General features: G+C 40.6%; 2 protein-coding genes across 5 annotated transcripts in view; one reads left to right on the top strand and one right to left on the bottom strand.

The window, feature by feature from the left end:
- Nucleotides 1-148: 148 nt before the first annotated feature.
- rnf44 (ring finger protein 44) lies at nucleotides 149-17,382 on the bottom strand. Of its 4 annotated transcripts, XM_083786535.1 has the most exons (12): nucleotides 17,088-17,382; nucleotides 14,979-15,089; nucleotides 14,328-14,517; nucleotides 12,672-12,894; nucleotides 11,377-11,544; nucleotides 10,068-10,241; nucleotides 7,918-8,079; nucleotides 7,581-7,696; nucleotides 6,796-6,883; nucleotides 5,645-5,766; nucleotides 5,441-5,540; nucleotides 149-4,886 (listed from the first exon to the last, which is right to left on the bottom strand). In XM_083786535.1, exons 3-12 carry the CDS (start codon nucleotides 14,432-14,434, stop codon nucleotides 4,824-4,826), a joined length of 1,323 nt encoding a protein of 440 aa, XP_083642661.1. In that variant the 5' UTR covers nucleotides 14,435-14,517; nucleotides 14,979-15,089; nucleotides 17,088-17,382; the 3' UTR covers nucleotides 149-4,823. The 4 variants fall into 4 exon arrangements, with proteins under 4 accessions (XP_083642661.1, XP_083642659.1, XP_083642662.1 ...); XM_083786533.1 differs by lacking the exon at nucleotides 14,979-15,089; XM_083786536.1 differs by lacking the exon at nucleotides 14,979-15,089 and having other exon boundaries at nucleotides 11,425-11,544.
- cdhr2 (cadherin related family member 2) overlaps nucleotides 11,422-19,640 on the top strand; it is a gene marked incomplete at its 3' end in the record, with an annotated part of 35,129 nt that continues 26,910 nt past the window's right edge. Inside the window, exon 1 of the mRNA XM_083785771.1 lies at nucleotides 11,422-11,561. The remainder of the gene's footprint in view (nucleotides 11,562-19,640) is intronic.

Raw genomic sequence — 19,640 nt, 5'->3', positions numbered from 1 at the left:
ACTAAGGGCACTGTCTCATAGGGTCTGTGCTTGTATATTTCCAGGGGAGTCCACCCACATTTTTTGAAACAAACAACTTTTAACGTTACTTTTAAAAATCAGCATTTGGCACAGCTTTACCCATCTATTTTCGAGTTTACTCACTCCACTATACGTATTCTAGGCCTATGGCCAATACTTTTTAACAAAGATTAAACAAATCAGATTTGGCCCCTAGGGAACTTGCAAACTTAACCACCTAAGTTTATTATTTAGGGATTCCTTGAAAAACAAAACAAGCAATTGTGATATTGGTATACATACATTTATTAGTGAATAACTCTCTCAAATCAGCCACAATAAAAAAAAATGATTGCACTACTTGGTAAAGCAGAACTAGCAACTTTCATTTAAAAAAAGTACAAATCTTAAAAATTTCAAACAGTATACAGATGTATATAATACACTCCAACTAGTTATATGTTAAATGCTACAAACAATATGATTCCAATGGAATGACAAAGTATAACATTAATAAGAACCATTTCCTATATATAATATATATATTAGTTGATTTATTTTTTCACCCCCCAAATACAAACATGGCGAAAATGAGGTAACTCTTAAATGTGCAAGTACCAAAGCAAAATATCTGCCTAATGCAGAACACATGCCCCTGGCTCTGTTGGCAGGTGGGTAGTCTGACCCCTAGAGGCCAGGGGTAGTAAAAACAGTAAACCACTATCCCACCACAGCAAAACTCATTGGTAAACAATAAATGGCATCTACGGAGCAATCAAATCACAAATCCTAAATAAAGTTTTAGCTGCTTATTGGAACACATTTTCGCACCACACAAGCTGTGAGATTATTTAATAAGTGTTTTTTAACAGAAAGACTACAAGACTCTATTCTCAGTTGTCGTCTTAAATTTGTGTAAACTGTAATCAGACCTAATGTGAGGTTATCTTTTAATGTTGAATAAAAACATCAGATGCTCTCAATTGAAATACACTCAAAATGGTACTTAAACTGAAGTGAATTACGTTTTTTAGATGTGAGCAATAATTATTTTAGATATTGATACATGAAGATCAATAGACTAATAGGTACAGTTCTACACTGAAATAAGTATGACAACATTTTTTTTTTCCTTTAAATTTTTAATTCCTTAAAACTATATTGATTTTGACGGACAATGTTTAGGGGTATTAGTAATAACATGCTTTAAGAATACATGAGATTCATGACAAACTATTGCATTCACACAAGTGACAGTTATCATACCTAAAGCAGGACATCTAGCACCTTTTCACTATGGCTTTCGATAAACTACAGTAGTTCCAGAGCAATATAATTTTCAGTGGTTAAGGGCAATAACACAATGTCTTCTCGGTTTTTCTTTTTTTCTTTACAAAATGAAGTTTAGCGCAATAAAATCTTGTAGTCATTCAGTTCTATTACAAATGTGTGCAGTACAATGCATGGCAGTTATTAGCTGAGCATTAAGATCCAAACCTCCAGAACCCAAAGCCAACTAGAGCTAAACATCAGTTGGGTTTCTGGTCAACAAGCATGCATATTGTGCACCGTTAAATAGGTTGCCCATCAGATTTCTAGATAACCTCCACTTAAAAACACGCTTGTTTTACATTTTCTTTACATTTTTTTCCATTTTTTTGTAGTCATGCAAACACCTTTTTGAAGTAGTTCTGGAAGTGATTTAGGTAGGATAGTTGCCTAACGTATGCTCTTGTCATAAGAGTGTCACGTGCCAAAAATAGGCAATCTACAAGCTCACAATGCATAGTAAGCGCTGTGTTGTAGATTGCCTATTTTCAGCACATGGTACAACAAAGTATACATCAGGCGTAATGTGTGCCATGGCACGTTTAAAATGGCATCACAACCGCTATATTTGAACAGGTGGTTCAAGTACAAGAACAAAAACAGTTTGAATAATACACTTTGTAATGAGTTGCAGTGTATACATTGCCTCTTTTCTGTGAATATTCATAAGGTCTTTATTGATTTTTTTTCATCTTGCATGCCTGTCTTTAGCTGATGTAATATCTACTACTCCTGACAAAAAAGATTAGGATTACGTTAAATTATTTATGGTCTAAGGAAAACGACCAAACGGAATTCAAATATACCCCCTTTCATGGCAATCCTTTCCATTTGAAATGGACTGTTCTTTTTTATTTTTATATACTGAGAGGCCCTGAGTGTTTTTTTTTTTTTTACTCACAATATATGCCAGCAAATAGATATGTACACATAGGTTAATTCTCAAAGCTGTGGGTTTAAACTCATTAAATGGCTTTTTTTTTTTCTTGAAGGTGGTACATGTCAAAGACTCACATTCGCTAAAAAACATGGCAAGATTCCTTTACACAAGAAAGCAATCTTAAGGGTTACAATTGCCCATCAGCGATTACTGGGGCAGGTAAAAGACAGGAGTGTTAATTTGTTTTTCTTCTCTCCCACCCAGTACATATTCCAAATGGAACTGTGAACATCGACAGGGAACTACGACCCTGTTTACACCTTGCATTAAAATGTGATCTGTATCTGGTTATCTTATCTCGGCAAGGGAAGAAACAAAAATGCAGATTAATGCAAGTTTAACACATTGCAATTAGAATGTGATCTCATTGTGATATGATCTGAGTCAAAGTCAGCCAGCGTTAGATCGCATCGTTCATTATCCAGATAATTTATCCAGATTCCAGTGGTTCTCAAAGTGGGATCTGGGAACCAGAGGGAGTTCCAAGGGGCCCTCAGCAAAATGAGTTAATACAGCGTTAACATCAGTCCTACTATAATATTTTAAAATACCAACATTTTTAAATAATACTTTCAAGCAAATCTTGTATGCCGGTCCCTTCCTGGCAAATCCTTTCAGACAGGGTCCACTGCCAAATATTAATTTGGGGGTCCTTGACATGAAAAGGTTTGCTTACCACCAGATGCACACTGTGTTAATGGGAGGTGTAATTGGGGTCCAGGAGTCTGACAGTGTACCATCACTACTAAAACACTCCAGCTCCAACGTTTTCCGTTTGAATCCTGCACACCACTGTCACCCGGCAGAAGCTGGAGTGCGGCCAGTGACGTCTACAAGGATTTTTCAACATTCTTCTGTCTTCAAAACAAGACATTTATCTAAAACACATATTTCTCTTTTAAAACACCATTAACCATGGCCTAAGACTATGACCTGACCAAGTTGCGAGATTGTAACATATATCCATACACAAATAATATTAGTGCTCTGTGTGTTTCCTTCAATCGGTTTACCTAGCAGGTAAAACGAATAAATAAACACTTTAAAAACGGTATACTCTTAAAACAAGTGGAAATGTTTTTTTTTCTTTTTTTTTTAAGATTAGTAATAGGTTTGTGCTTGTCAAGGTCATAAGAAGGCAGATTTGAAATCTTGAGCAGTAGGCTATATCTGTATATTTGGATATTTGGCTCACAATCAAAGAAATAAAAGCCCGGTCTTCCAAAAAGGGGAAGAAAATGTTCATTTTAAAACTCGCCACTCATTGCACATATTGCTTTCTGCACAGGCCTCCAGAACTCTCCAGCATCAGCGTAACCTTCAGATGAGGAGGACACCCATCCTCAACCACATCGCCCGCCTTCTCTCTTGGCGCTTGCCGAATAAGCAAAGCAGTTCTTTTAGTTATGCTTCTTTGTCTTTTTCCTTGTATTTTTGATAAATTTGGTGGCAATGCTTGATTAAAATATTGCTAGTCTGAGTCAACAGTCCATGCAAATCCTAGCATGCTGCCCCAGTGGTTAACACAATGCATCGGCTCTGTGGACAGGACATACACACAACGTGACGCAGCACAGACACTTGCCAGGAGGGACAATGCTGATGTTGAGGATGGATGTAGCACTTGTGCAGCGATGACCTCGGATAGATGCAGTCCTCCACCCACTCCTCTCAAAGAAAGACCCCTCTCTCCATCCATCCATCCATTCATCCATCCATGACTGCTTCCATACAGATCAGTGTCCCAGAGTGGATTAGCAGAGGGGGTAGGAGAACATGACCCCGAAGAGGTGCGTGTCCCATCACATTGCAGTCCCAGAATTTCAGGCTTGAAGAGTATCGATACTTTTAAACCACAGCAAGTCATACTTTCACAATAGCATTGGCAAATCTAAAAAAAAAAAGAGGGTAAAACTATTGAAATAATACATTATTGCGAAACATACATTATTAACAAGTCACTTTGCCCAACACCTAAACAAACATGCATCTATGATGGTCAGGCATTGCCTCCAACCACAGATACCAATATTGAAGTATTCCTATTATTTTTCAGCTAATTGCACAAGGTGTCCAGCCAATATATCCACCCTCCCACCTCAATCCACCATATATATGCAGGACTCCCCAACTATTCATTAACGGCCACAATCGAATCCGCTAGTTTTAAAAACGAAACCTTGTAAACAAAAGCAGCAAAAAGAAAAAGGAAAGAAAATCGGGTTAAAATCTTTGGAATCTGCAACAAGGGGGCAGAGACAGAGTGGCTGGTGGGTCCCAGGGCTCTGGCTACAGGCTGCAGTAGGCAGTGGGTTTCATGACACTGGGGACTATGAAGCACAGCAGAGGTAATGACAGGCTCCAGAGACACCAATCCTGGATTGCTTATTGTTTGAGGTGGGGTGGGAGTCGAAAGGTTGGTACGGTCTAGATTTTAGGAGGCAGGTCTTTTTGCCCCACTGCCTTTTCTTTTTTTTTAGGGACAGACTTGATGTTGTGCAGCTTTCCAGCCCGCCGGCGGTGGCGACGACGACGACGACTCCGGAGTGCTCTCTCACTCCACCTCCCGGTGCACGTCTGACGCGTCGGCTCGGCAGATCGGACAAGTGCGATTGGTCTGCAACGAGGAGGGAATGGGGGGAAATGTTAATGGATGTTTGTTGTTTAACCAATTTAGGCCTGACGTCGAAATTTATAAAATGTCTTCTAAATCCTGACAGTTTTCCGTCAGGATTTGCTCCACATTTTCACGATTTTTTCAAAAATAGCAGACCTACAAGCTCATGAGCTTGTAGATCTGCTATTTTTCAATAGGGTTAACCAATTTAGCCATACATACTTTGTGACAAAGTATATAGGGTTTATATGCATGTGACAATGTCATATGCTAAATAGCTAAAACAGCAGAGCTCAATGTGTTGCATGATGTGAGCTTGTAGATCTATTTTAGAAAAACGGGGACGCCAGGTTGAAAGTGGTTACATTTCCGGGCGTGTTGAGACTGATGAGACCAACGCCCAATTTTATACTCTGTCGCGGGATGGTGTCGCTTGCTGACGAGAACTGATCTTCGAGCTAAAAGCTCTGTATTGCAAAGCGTTGTTGTTGCATGAAGATCTGCTCTTTTCGGTAAGTGACACGGTCGAGTATGAATTGAAGCTTCATGCTTACCTTTAACCATTTGTCCACACACTTGGCATGGAATTCGTGGTTACAAGGTAATACCCGCAGTAGCTGCCGACACTCAAAATCGCTGAAGCACACAACACACCTGCATGGAGGAAAAAAAGTCACAGATTGTTCAGCGTGGGTGGACTGTGGAGCAGTGAATGGTTTAGAATGGATATGGACCAAGCAAGCATAAATAAACCTTACAGCGTTTGTTCAGATAGATGATTCTCTGAGTTGAACCTGTAGGACGGAAGTTGTTCTATGTCTGCCTTGGTGAGTCCTCTCGGCTTCGCTTCGCCCAACCTCTCTGCCAGGTTCAGTAATGCCTGTAATGTATTGAACACACATATACATGCACTGTAATAACTAAGCACTGTCAGTAGTATCACTACATTTCTTGATGTATTTACTCCCATTCACAAGGATTATTGGACTCTTTGGTCACATAAGAGTTATAAGAATTAATAGACACTTCCCCTGTTTTTGTTTGCGTCTAAACTAAACTGTCCTGCAGTGGAATGACACAAGACAACGGATGGAGCTTCGCAGGGACGAGTGTTGGAACTGGGTGTGTACAGGTATTCATTGTGTTCACAATAAGTAATATACCTGTATTGTGATGTGACCACCAGAGGGCAGCATTTCTAACACCTGGATAATCATTGCGTGTGTGTTGAAAACACAATAACCTTAGTTAAAATGCATAATTCTAATAAACCAGAGTGGTAGAGCAGGAACAATGACCGGTTGATTAGCCAAGCTAAACTGTTACAGTATACGCACTGTATTGGATTGTTTGTGCAGAGACAAATCGGAATGCAAAAAGTAGATTTGATCTACCAGTAGATCACAAAGGGTGTGCAGGTAGATCACATGCCATGGCCCCTAAGTGTGTTTGTCATGTTCTTTAAACTAATTTCAGCAATGAGATCATATTTTTTTTGGTGGGTAGATCTTTTTGCGCTGGTCATTTTGAAAGTAGCTCTCAAGTCAAAAAAGTCTGGGAACCCCTGGCTCTATGCGAACACAATTAAACATGTTCAGGGGAGGGAGGGTGATCTTTGTCACAGCACGTGGTGGAGGGTGGCACCTGTCACCAGGGAATGTTGAACAGGAGGGGTAGGATGGAGACACTATGTTCTCCCTGTGGGGGCTCCTCACTTACAGGTGAGCCAGTAATGTACAACAGCAGTGGTAAGAAGTGGGAGGAATTAATTGGCATAATGTGGTAAACAACACTACTGGCTACTAAAAAAGAGGAAGCCTGGACAAACTGATACAGGCTGCTGGTCTGACTCATAGCACAGCAGCATAGCATAGCTTTTAATGTTTGTTAGTTCCTACAACGATCTCACCTCATAGTTCTCCATCTCTACGTCGTCTACATCTAGGTCCAGGCTGATGGCCGGGCCCACTGCAGTCGGAGGCACAGGAAGCATTGACCTATGCACAGAGATAACAACACCATCCATGAGGTCAGGTTATTATAGGTTCACTTCTGGTGTTCCATACGAATGAATGAAATGTAGCAAGACAACAAAACCAGCAGACAACATAACTCACTGTGGTTGTGGAATAATATAGGGGGCCTATATTATTATTATTATTAATATAGGGGGGCTATGCCTCTCTGAGGGACTACAAACTAGAGGGCAGCACGGGTCCATCCGGAACCGCATACCCAAGAGCTGAACCAAGAACCGAGCCGGTTCGCACACACACACACACACACACACCTGGCTATATTAATGCAATCATGGCGACCTCCTTGAGTGAGCGAGGTGAAACCCAAAGCAACAAGCAATGTGGGACTAACCCTGGACCGGTTCCAAACAGTCATCCTTCTCGGCTCCGTTTCGGAACGGATCCAAAACTTTCGGGGCCGGTTCCGGGGCGGGTGCGGCCAATTAGAATTGTTTCTCGAATCCATAGCGGTTTCGGTCACGTTTCAGACCGGGTCCAATTTTATGCCCTCTACTACAAACACAACTAGGTGGCAATTCATTAATGGAGAGTGATTGCACACATTTTGCCCACTGTTGCCTGAAAAGCCAAAATCTAAGACAAATAATGTCAAAGCACATCAGAGGTTGATGTAAACGGTGGAGATAAAACCGGCTTTGTTCACAGAGGTACTCACAGGAAATAAGGGAGGAAGCCTGGATAGTAGGATGGAGGGGGCGGGGGAGGGGGGAGAGGTTGCTGCAACCGGTATCTCTGTCCACTAACTCGTCTGGGCAGCATGTGGGGGTATGGCTGGAGTAGAAACAGAAACACACGTATGTACAGTTATACTTTATCAGAGCTGAAAAGACAAATTAAGAGATAACCCGCCCCCACCCACCCCCCAGTGTACAGTTACATATAGTGTACATGAGTTAAGTATATATGCAGCTTTCTTTCACAGTATCAGTACAGTATAATGCAAAGAATGTCAGAAGGTGCAATGCACAAGAGTGTTGGAACGTCCATCTCACCACTCCGAAGGGCAGCTCCTGATGCAGAGGCTCCTGGGGAAGGTACTGCAGAGGGAGAGGAGGAGGCATCGCTGGTGGGTGATGAGATGGAGGGTAAGAGAAAGTCCCTAATGGGTGCTGGTCCCCTCCAAGGTCCACTTCATTTTCTACCCTCTGTAGAGGCTGAGTGGGGAGAGAGGGGGAGATTTTTTGTAATCTGAGCAATTTGAGGCTGTGGCTTCTGAAGGAAAACCCTATTTACGATTTAGTGTACCATTACCATAGACTGTTAAAAACATATATGGACAAAGCGTTCTCCGGGTCTGATATGGACGTAAGATGAAGCCTGTCAGCAAATCGCCATCTTTCTAGATCCATTTGGGCCCAGCTGGCCATTGGCTGGCCCAGACAACGAGGCGGGACTTCCCCCCCTTCCTCTTCTTTGCTTTTTATTTCGACTGGAGCGGGGGGTGGATCCTGATAGCCTGTAAAGGTAGCCACTCCCCTCAGAACATACTCGACATTATGGTAATTTTTTTAATAAATGGGACCATAATTTTCCAAAAAGAATATTATGACATTAGAAATTAGACTTTAAACTAGTGACTGGAAGCAGAAAGTATTCATGACCATGTTTATTAAGGTAATACAGTCTAGGTGAAGTTGAAGTCTAGGTGAATGACAGCGCCACAACAGGCCATTATATGAACTTTCAGGAAGTCAGGATTTCCTACTGGCTTCACACAAATCCAGCCTCACTGCCCCCCTGACCATTACATGTGTCTGCCACTGTTTCATAGTGCTTGGAATCACCACACAATGCTTTGTAATATCCTGTAAACATATCTGGTCTGGTGTTAGGACTGTCACTTTGCATTTGACACTTGATCTGTCATTCAAACCTGGTGAATTATTAAATGTTATAGCTTTAAAGCTACAATGTCCTCTCCTGGCAGAGAAAGGTAATTGCAAGTCTAAGTCTTCCGCATGGGGAAAAAACCAAGCATCAACAGTACTGCTCAGGCGTGGGTATCGTTAGGATTTTTATGAGTCCGCTACAGATTCCGGTTCCTAACGGTTCCCTATTTTGGTTCCAAAATGGTATAACATAACTTGAATAAGAGGTCAAATAAAATACTACTGTAGCCTATATAATATTTGTAATGATTTCTTGTGCCATTTCTGTCATGGCTTTGTCACTGTTATAGACTGCATGATTATGGCAAAACCTATTATGGGTCAATATTGTGATAAATTATTAAAATGACAATCTTTTTTAACAAACAATCTTATCTTAATGCAAAATAAATTTCTTATTTTCACTAAAAGCTCAAATAAACAAGGTTTTCCCATTTAGACACATTAAAGCAGTACATGCCATTTCAGTCAATTTAATTGTTTTCAAGGTACCTTATGTCAGTCTAGTCTATTGCCTTTCGATGATATACAAGGCAAAGATATTACCTCATATCACTGCTTCAGTTTAGATTTTTTTAACCTCTGTATAGGGACTTAAAATGTCTCAGCATACTTTGTTGAACCTTTGGACTAGGCTTGCTTTAACGAGCTTAATAGGCTACAGCTGGAAAGAGAGGAGGTCAACTCTGTATGTACATGTCATTCAGCGGTGTGTGTGGATGAATTAGGCTACACATGATCACAACGTGAACAAGAGGTAATCTATACCACTGTGTCTGTCTGTGTCTGTGTTGTGCATGTGTAGCAACCGCACGCCTGTCACTCGACACCACGCTTTCTCTTCGTAAGGCACGTGTCTCTCTTGCAGAGAGCTAGCTCCACCTCAGCCGATCTGCAAGTCCACAACACATTGCTGATGCAACACAGTGTAGGCTTGTGGATCAGCTGTGTTCCCTGCACGACGTCTAGGATAAAGGGAAGAAAATAAATAAATAAATAGCGGGTTACTGCGTGTCTGTGGGAACCGATAGGGAGAAACGAAATTGAATTGAATTATTTGGATGGGTACCCGGTACTCGGCATGTTCGGTTCGGTTCGATAAAACGGATATAAAAACACTAAAGGGTGTACAAGTGAAAAAACAATTGGAGCAGGGAACACATTCAAACAAATTCCATGGTGTAAATAGGTTTGAACTAGATTTTTGTAAAGAGTGGCAGCCTGTGTGTGTGTGTTGTAGGTGGACTACTCACCATGCGTGGGTGCTGAGGCTGTAAAGGGACAAACTGGCTCAGTGGAGTAAGGTGCGGTGGCTGGTGGGGGGGCACGGTGGGGGTTGGGTGCAATATAAAATGCTCGCTGGAGATCAAGGGTGGGAAGGCTTGGTAAGACACTGGCATATGCTGCATGGTACATGCTTGAATGAGCTAGAGAGAGAGAGGGAGAGAACAGGGACAGACACAAACTCATGAAAACACACCAGTCAAGTTAAATGTGTATGTGTCTAAAAGGTTTGAGTCATCAACACCAACACGTTGCGACAAACCTCCAAAACAGAAGAAGTCACTCGCCGACTCTTTTAACTACTCACACCGACACAGTTACAATGAAAGCATGTTTTAAGCATGTGTAAGACAAAGCAATGCATTGTATTAATACATAGCAAAAGCACAGACTTAGCGCCTAAACAGCTGAGTATCATCTTAAAAGGACCATACCGGTGGTGTACTTGACATTACTGCCAAATTTTCCAACGCATACTGTAGTTTGTTCTTTTTAAAGAAATTAAATAATCTTCCATTTAACTTGCAAACACTTGAACATTGCTTGAGATAGGCCATCGACCCACTACGTTTTTTTGTGTCAAGAAGTTCTGAATAATTGACTGAATTATTCAGGTACGTTTAGTAATCATACTATAATTAACCGAATGTCTGAGTGTGTGTCTGTGTGTGTGTGTCCGTGTGTCTGTCAGAAACAGTGTCGTAACTCCTTACTGCCTGCACCAATCACTCCCACTTTTCACACAGGCATTGACCATATGAATATGGAGGGCGTAACGAAGCCTTTTTTTTTTCTTTTTTTACACATTAATGATTATTCATTTATTTATTAGTCAATTACAAACGCACCTGGGCGCAGTACCCTTCACGGCCACAAGGGGTTGCAAATATCTCACAACGGGTAAGGACTAGTGTTAATGAATTTTTAAACATACAAACAACACAAAGTTGTGAATAGATATTGATGCCAGTACGGTCCTTTAATACCATAATCATCTGAAATACTCAAGCAACATTGCAATTTTCTCCACTGAAGAGAAACAAATTGCGTGTGTGTGTGTGTGTGTGTGTGTGTGTGTGTGTGTGTGTGTGTGTGTGAGAGAGAGAGAGAGAATATTTCAATCATAACATAATGTATAATTCTGGACATGGTAAAAACAATCACTTGGAAACATCTAATCATGTGCAGCAGCAGCAGTCATAAGCGGTGACAGCTGGGGGTGGTATGGAGCGCTACATGGATGCCACTGACATTCAGGCTCTTCCTTTTCAAACTCACAGGAGGAGGAAGGCAGCAGAGCAGAGAGAGCTGTCCGCTGAACATTACCGAGCATGCTGGGAGCTGCTGAGCGTTGCACCCAGGGAGGGGCTGCCCGGTGTGGAGGGGGAATCCGTGGGTTGTCACCGTGGTAACCGTGTATGATATCGGAACGGACCCCTGGTGCATCTTTGAAGAGAAGACAGGTGAGATGGTTAGAAGTCCAAACATAGCCCATTGTTGCTGTCGGGCAGAAAACTCTCCTCTCCATATTTTAACTGTCTGTGGGTTTTTTTTTCCGTAAATAAACGGCCAACTTAATCATACTACAGCATCACACAAATATCGTAACGGATCCACAAATTCGAAAGGGACTAGTCCTGTGTAAAGTAACAGTTTTGGACATATGAGGTTTCCACCCGACTTCCACACTTTTTGAATTGTTTTACAAAACGGGTCATTTTCATAATATTTGCCAACGTGCCCATCGGTTATGATACAATTATACTCACTGGGTCATTGTGGTTGTGGACATATTGGACATGGAAATTGTCTAATTTTGGCTTCAGAAAGGTTTGTAAACTAATTCAACTTAGCCCAATTACCTAAACCACTTATTTGGAGATTTAAATTATAATGGTTTTGTATGATCAATGTTTGTAAATGTATGAACATTTTTCAACTGTTTAATTTGTACAGCGATAATCTCAAATGATTGCGATCAGGCGATTATGTAAAACATGTGACAGGCCTAAATGAAGCCGGTGATCATCATGATGTTTAATCATAACCTACAAACGTCATGGCAACTTGTGGAAAAAAAAACTTGAGTTAACCCATTCTGACCGGGCACCCATTTTGGTGTCAGCATCATGTTATGCTTTAGCTATTTAAAAATAGCAGATCTACAAGCTCATATCGCGCCACCGAGTGGCGCGATACGAGCTTGTAGGTCTGCTATTTTTTGAAAAATCGAAGAACGACTGACATTTTTAGAATCTGATCTCAGGTCAGAATGGGTTCATCAGGACCAGTGTGTGTCCGGCGGAAACCTCGTATGAATCTGATCTCAGGTCAGAATGGGTTAAATGATACCATTATAAAATGATACCATTTTAGCCCTATATAATAATAATAATAATATATTTTTTTTAACTTTTCATCTAAGAATGGCATGCCTCTTAAAAGGGATGGCAGGTTTAAATCTTTTTAATTAATACCATGAATTCTGTGTGTTTTTGAGGAACGCAAAAATTATCAGTCAAAGCAACAAAATCATGTTGAGTGAGATATTACTACTACTAGTCGTTCGATACCTGGTCATGTAGATCCACCATGATGGAGCTCTGCTGAGGCATGTGAGCAGCAGGGTGAAGCATGCGTGGAGGTGAGCTGGTGTGGCTGTATTGTCTGGACTCATCTAAAGGAACCTGTGGTGGATGCTGTGAGAAAAGCAGGCGATGGACGTTCTCATCCTGAACTAGTGAGTTGTGCAGTACAGGCCTGTCCCGTCTCCCCCACTGACGTCTCACTGGCGGGCTGCAGGATCAATGACAAGTAAAGGGACATTAGAATAGTTTGATTCATTCTATAATATAATTTGCATGATTTATATATATATTCAAAAGCAATTTCTCAAATAACATATTTGCGTCACATTTAACCACTTTCAACCTGGGGCACTATTTGGGTTCTGTCATAGGGATTCATGTAAAAAAAAAAAAAAAAAATTGCAGATTTTCAGATGCAATGATGCAAACGTAACGCTTAAATGCTAGGGTTTTCCAGACGGTGATTTCCTCCACCTGAAACAACCATTTAAGTTACAATGTATAAGATACACAGGACTCAAATGGAAAATACATTTAGGGAGCACTCCATGCTTGTTTTTAAACATGTACACTTATTTTATAACTATCTATTTAAAAATAAAGGGTAACTTAACATCATCCTAGTATTTTACTAGCAAAAAGAAGAAAAATATATACTGTAGCTTTACTTACAATTGCATTGCCCCATTCTATCTTGTTTTGAATGTCAGATAGAAGATATGTATTGTGCATGCTATATATAACCATGGCTTTGTTTACTGAATCATTGTAAATTAGTCAAATTACTTCCATTTGTAATCACAATTTATAAATTATATTTGACATATTTTATATAAAATCTATACATATCCTGATGTATTTATTGTCATTCAGAATCAGAACAGACATACCCGGTAACCATAAAACCAATATTGCGAATCAGTTATTTAGTTGAAAAGAGTAAAGAAGACAGGTAGGCACTAGTACAGACATCTGGGTGGGCTCCATATTTTCTGGATTACCGGGCACTAGCGAGTAGGGACATAGCTGACCATTTGGTTGCCCTACTCGTAGGATATTTGTGCTGCCCTGGTGCCCAGTTGTCTAGGTGCCTACATGTTCCTAGTGACCAGTTGTCCCTAGTGCCCAGCTGGTTTTAGTGCCCACTTGATCTGTTACCGTTTACTTTAATGACCCCAATAACAACTTGCTTTCGGTACATGACAGACACCCTCGGCTCATTTGCCAACACAAACGCAACCACAAATCTCTTTGTGTGCTTGTTTTCTAATCTATATATTGGTAACTAAGAAGTGCTAAATCATAAATACTGATCTGTATACATTTCAGGTCTGGTGCATTATCAAAAGCTTTGTCAGTACTCTGTAGTCAGACTGATATTTGGATGTAGTTGAATAGTATTAAGAAGGTAAAATTACAAGTTATGTTATGCACCACAATGAGGAAGACTGAAGTACAAGAACTGCACTGTCTATAACGCTGCTACCAGCTGTATTGTATGTGTTATGTGACGATAAACACTGTGACCCCATTTTAACCCAAACTAAATTTTCTATTGTTAAACACTTTACAAGACGAGAGAATTTTGTTAGATTCCGGAGGGAGGGGTTAAATAATGCAAAGACAGAGCAGGGGGTTTACCTTCTCCTGAGGTGCACAGGGGTGTTGCAGGGCTCTCCAAGGAACCTCCTCTGGGTTAAGGGGGCTGTTGGGGGCCGCCTATTGACTGCTATTTCCCATGGTCGCATTGGTGACGTCGTGGAGACGAGTCACACTCTGGGAAAGAAAGCCGGAGGCACTTGTTGTGTTTTCGCCTCTGATTGTCTTAACCCTGTGGAAACACAAAGAGCCACACAACTTATGACCTCCAGCTTTCTATCATGTTACGGCTGCCTATTACCTCTACCCCTATCAAATTAGGTAACCTGACAAATGTATAATTTCAACATTTCATGTTGAACGTGTTTTGAGCAAGGAATAATATCTTTGTAAAAGCAACGCAAATTATTGAATAATAACGGACAGTCCCACTTTTTTTACCCCAGTAGGAGTCGCTGTATCTTGCTGGAGCTGAAACATGGGAGTCTAGAGCCATGTGCTCAGGAAACAAAGCAACAACAAAGGATGTGCTTGCTCTTAGCACAGAGCACCTTGCAGCAATGCATCTTGTGGGCCGTGGTGCCTTTGTACGGCTCCATTACAAAATATTAGGCCTTAACATATCATTATTGAATAAATGCAGCACCGTCCATATAGCAGCAGTTTAAACTCAACCCTCAAAACAAAGCTTACTTTCTCGGCTTGGCTGCTCTGCTGTTGGCTCAATGACAAGGAGGGTGGTGTAGTGGCAGCAGGTGTTTCAGCCTCGGAACCGTCCTGAGTCTCGTGTCCCATTCGGTTTCCCTTTGCGCGTTCAACGTGGTCGAATATATCCGTTCAGAGTGACCGTTATTAACCATTAGTAGCAGGTATTCCCCATCACAACTAAAAGACCCTCGACTCTGAAACGTTGAGATTTATGTTAGCCTTTAGCCTGCTAGCAACCGCAAAGAAACGTCCAGTCCGGATAAAACCGCAAAAAATGTTAATGTAAAGATGTTAAGGTTAATGTTGTAAATGAATAACTCTCCAAGTGCAGTACAGGCGGTGTGTTAGCCAGCCTGCCAATAACAAGGCTCTTTCTTCATTTGTCAACATTCCTTGCTTGGCACGCCTGTGTAGTTTCTTCAAGGTAGAGTTGAGATCCCATAGCTTGTGAAACGGTACGGCCTGTGATTGGTTAGTTGGTTGTCGGGTAACCACTGACGCATATCTAACCTGGCTGTATCTAATCTAACCTCGCCCACCAGGCTTTCCACACCACCTCACTGACCTCAGAGGAAAGGCTGTATCTAACTAACTCTCTTGACTGGACATCAACGACACATTAATAATGTGTACACAAAACTACACAATATGTAACTACGAAAGTATACCAGTTACAAATGGATACAATTGTATGTGTTATTGTTGTGTAGAACTTAGCCCTGATACAAAGTGTCCATTCGTGGCTAGTGTGTGTAGAGTCTGTAGACCTATGTGTAAACCATCGTCAACTCAGATATTGATGTACCGGTATTTAAAATTAGAGCATCAGCATACAGCAGCGGATCTTGAGTTTATAACAACAGAGGCTGGCCACTGGTCACATGATGGTATGTATGTCTTTTACTCTTCTTCAACGTTTGGACAACGTTGTCTCTCCTTAACAACCAACTATCCAATCACAGCTTGGGCCGTCGCTCCGGGCTGTGGGACCCTTTCTGCATTGTTATGACAAAGCCACGCCCCTTTCCTCGGCGGACAGAGAAAGACGCACCAATCATAAACCATCAGAAAAGCCCAGACGGTATTTGGTTACTATCTGTTCAAAAAGACTCGGTACGGTACGGATACAATATGTATCATGTTGTATGTATCAAAAAAGTGCACCCCCCCAAAAAAAAAAGTCCAGTTATGCTATATCTTTCTTATTTAAACTTAAATGGATATTTATTCAAATAAATTGTCTGATTGTAGTAGTATTAGCCCACTCCTTACACAAAACTATCGTAGCCATTATTATTATTATTATTATTATTATTAGATAATTAGACACACTTTCAGTCTTTCACACAACGCATTTAAGTAACCTGTATAGTATGTATACACAGAGGAGTGGGTATAGGCCAATATAGTTTAGTTTAGACGGGTAATTTGGTCTCCGTCTCCGACTCTCCGCTTATTAACAGATAACCAATGCCTGTAACAGATGCCCCGCACTTCACAGTAGCCCCACATGTCTCGTCGACCTGCACCGGAGGCCACAACGTGCCCTACTATAGCCTACTCCAGACTACCAACCAAACCGATTATGTAATATTGCACTTGCACGATCATTGACTTTCTATCAGAGGAGGAATACCATCCTCAGCTGTCATGATTTTAAAGGCTGTATGCAAAGCTTGTAGGCCTACTCCTAGTTTGCTAATTAACATAAAACTGGCAATATAATTCAGGAGATTATTAAAACATAGGCCTATAGGTATTATATGGCCCATATGTTATGTCCGGTGAGAGTTAATCAATAATTAATTGGCCTCTCCGTTGGTCTCGCAGAAATAGCAGAAGACTGCTCGGTCAGATCATGCAGACTCAATAGCAAGTTAACAGGAGCAGCGGTTTGCGACCATAACCGAATGTAAACATTACAACACCGCTCTCTCGGTAACCAGCAACAAAACAAGGAGGGGCTGGAGGGAGGTTGGAGCTTCAGATGACAAGCAGCCATGGAACCATCAGCACACACAGACAAGCGCCCCGTATAGCTTCTAAAACCACAGCTAATACAAAACGAAAGCAAGAGCACGAGTATATAGTTACCTGATTGTTAATATGCAAACATCTGACCGCTGCTTTTTTCTTTGCAATCCTCACATCTCGTTAGACTAAGTGCGGCATCCCAACGTCAGCTGTTCCCCGTATGGTACATTCCGTGGATTTCACCATTATTGTTAAATAAAAAGGTACTAAAACAGTATGTGTTACAACGATACAACCACATTTAAACCGAATATTATGATGCCGTATGGTTTTGCAGCCCCCATTTTGTTTCAGTAGTCGACAGTTTCCATGTCCGTAAACAGCAGTGCAGTGTGACTGTTGTTGGGATTTCTGCGGCTCCACATCATACCCCCATATCTGCGTATTTTGAGAGCGCACGTACTCCATACTGCCATTTTTACCGTAATGGACAGACAAAATGGGACGATGCCTCCTCTCAAAACTGCTGTCGAGCTGTCATGCTGTCAGTTAGATTCGGGAAACCGTAAACTACATGTCTGTTACTGAGTAATAACTTAAATTATTACTTAATACATACATACCATACTTAATACATTATATCAAAATTATGCCTAGACTGACTGAATGAATGTAGAGATTAATACATGAAGACCATTTAACCACATTTAGGCGTTGCATGTTGGATGTAACGGATTATTATTAATAATAATAATAATATATTAATAATAGTTCAGCTAGCCTGTGAAGTGATGCAGAACTATTGTAACTAGGCTGTCTGTCTGTTTATCTATCAAGTAACCTATCCTGCCCTACTGTATCCGTCCACAATTGTGTCCACCACTTACCAGAGGGTGCTGGAAACGGCAAAGCGAAATTGGGCAAACACACCACCAGACATTGACAAAAGAAATTATCAACTACAACTGGTGGCCTTGATTATTATTATTTGTTATAGAATTATTAACAACAATATAATAATGAGTCAAGATGAATGATTCGATTTTTTTATTTTTTATTGATTGATTGAAGTATTTATTAACAGTTTGCAGAATGACAGTATACATTTCAAGCACAACTCAATACAAAAACTGTTAACTGTGAGTGGACGACCCAATAAAGCATTACATTTGTTTAGATGAGGGTCCACCTTGTTCAATTCATCAAAACATTTAGAGATGTACAAATATACACTTATTTAGCCAAAGAACAGAACAGGAATTTATCATCAAGGAGGTAAAAATGGAAAAGAAACATACAGTTACATCCGGTAACATCCCATATACAGTAGCCTATAGCCCTAGAGTAAACTTCTTTGGTTTTTGTTCCTCCCAAATTAGCCCCAAAATGGCAATAAAGTAACAATAGTAATAATATACAACATTACTACAATAACAATCGCACCCTGTTGCATTTGTAAAGTCCCATGTGTGCATGTACAATTTACAATTTAGGCATTTAGCAGACGCTCTTAATCCAGAGCCATTTACATTAAGAAATAACAAAAGCATGGCATACATCACATATAAACAGTAGTTATCATGGATAATGTATAAACTAAGAATGTAACAGTGGAGTATCTTTGTAAACTATACATACTATACTATATTATATATTATACATGTGTACTATAAAGTGCTATGACTACATAAAATGCAATTCTAGTGCTGTCTACAGAACAAGCTATAAGTCTGTGTGTCCCCATGTGTGCATGTGTCCTGTAAGATGCTGCTGGTTGTGACTTCCCAGAGCTTCAGACAGTTCTCTAAATACTAGCAGTGAACAGTTATCTGTCTAACTGGCTTGAACCCCCCCTAATAAAAAAACCCTTCGGTCTTGACCTCTAATAAAAAAAAGAGAAAAGCCCAGAGTCAAAATCAACAATGGCCACTGACAATAAAAGCACGTAAAACCTTTTCTGGGCGTTTTAGCTATTGTGTTCAAGTCACATGTTGAATGATGATCTATGCCTACAAACTTGCATTGTAAAACTTGTTTTTATTAGGCTATAAATTCTTAATTTCAGCAGCTACGGGTTAACTATGGGAATGATGTCGGGCATGACAATATTCTTATCACTCTGTCATTACTCATAGTCATTACATTACTGATTCCGTGATGCAGGCACCATAGTATGCGTCATTTGTTAGCAGGGTTTGCAAGCTGGGATCCTTAGGTGGAGGTACAGTAGCCGAATTTGGGCAGGGTAGGTGGAGGTATGATAAAAAACCTTTGGCTGAAATAGCACCTGTGTCGCTATTATGTTATTTTGTTGCTATGGAACACACACACACACACACACACACACACACACACACACACACACACACACACACACACACACACACACACACACACACACACACACACACCCTGTATATGATTTGTGCTCAAGACATGAAACTTATGCTTCTATTTACTGGAATTACTTTTATAGTTATATTACCAAGTGTGTTCTGTCAATCATGAACCAAAGTCTAAAAGGATAAGATTAGAGGCACAGATTCTTGGCAACTCCCTGTCATTTACCTCAAACGTCCTGAGGATTTCCTGAGAAGCAAATATTCCTATGGCAGCTAAATACCAGATTTATATTTATTTATGTTTGGCTAAGTATATATATATAAATGTAAC

Source organism: Protomyctophum parallelum, assembly GCF_964188405.1.
Source record: "Protomyctophum parallelum genome assembly, chromosome: 16".
NCBI classification, from domain to species: Eukaryota; Metazoa; Chordata; class Actinopteri; order Myctophiformes; family Myctophidae; genus Protomyctophum; species Protomyctophum parallelum.
This window is presented reverse-complemented; position numbering and strand designations above follow the sequence as displayed.

Excerpts from the sequence above, each read along its gene's own strand:
- rnf44 (XM_083786535.1), bottom strand. The coding sequence starts at position 14,434 with ATGCGACCATGGGAAATAGCAGTCAATAGGCGGCCCCCAACAGCCCCC. Across the intron at positions 10,242-11,376 it reads TCTGCTGCCTTCCTCCTCCT|CTCATTCAAGCATGTACCAT; the intron begins GTGAGTTTGAAA and ends CTCTCTCTCTAG. Across the intron at positions 4,887-5,440 it reads GTGTGGACAAATGGTTAAAG|ACCAATCGCACTTGTCCGAT; the intron begins GTAAGCATGAAG and ends TCCTCGTTGCAG.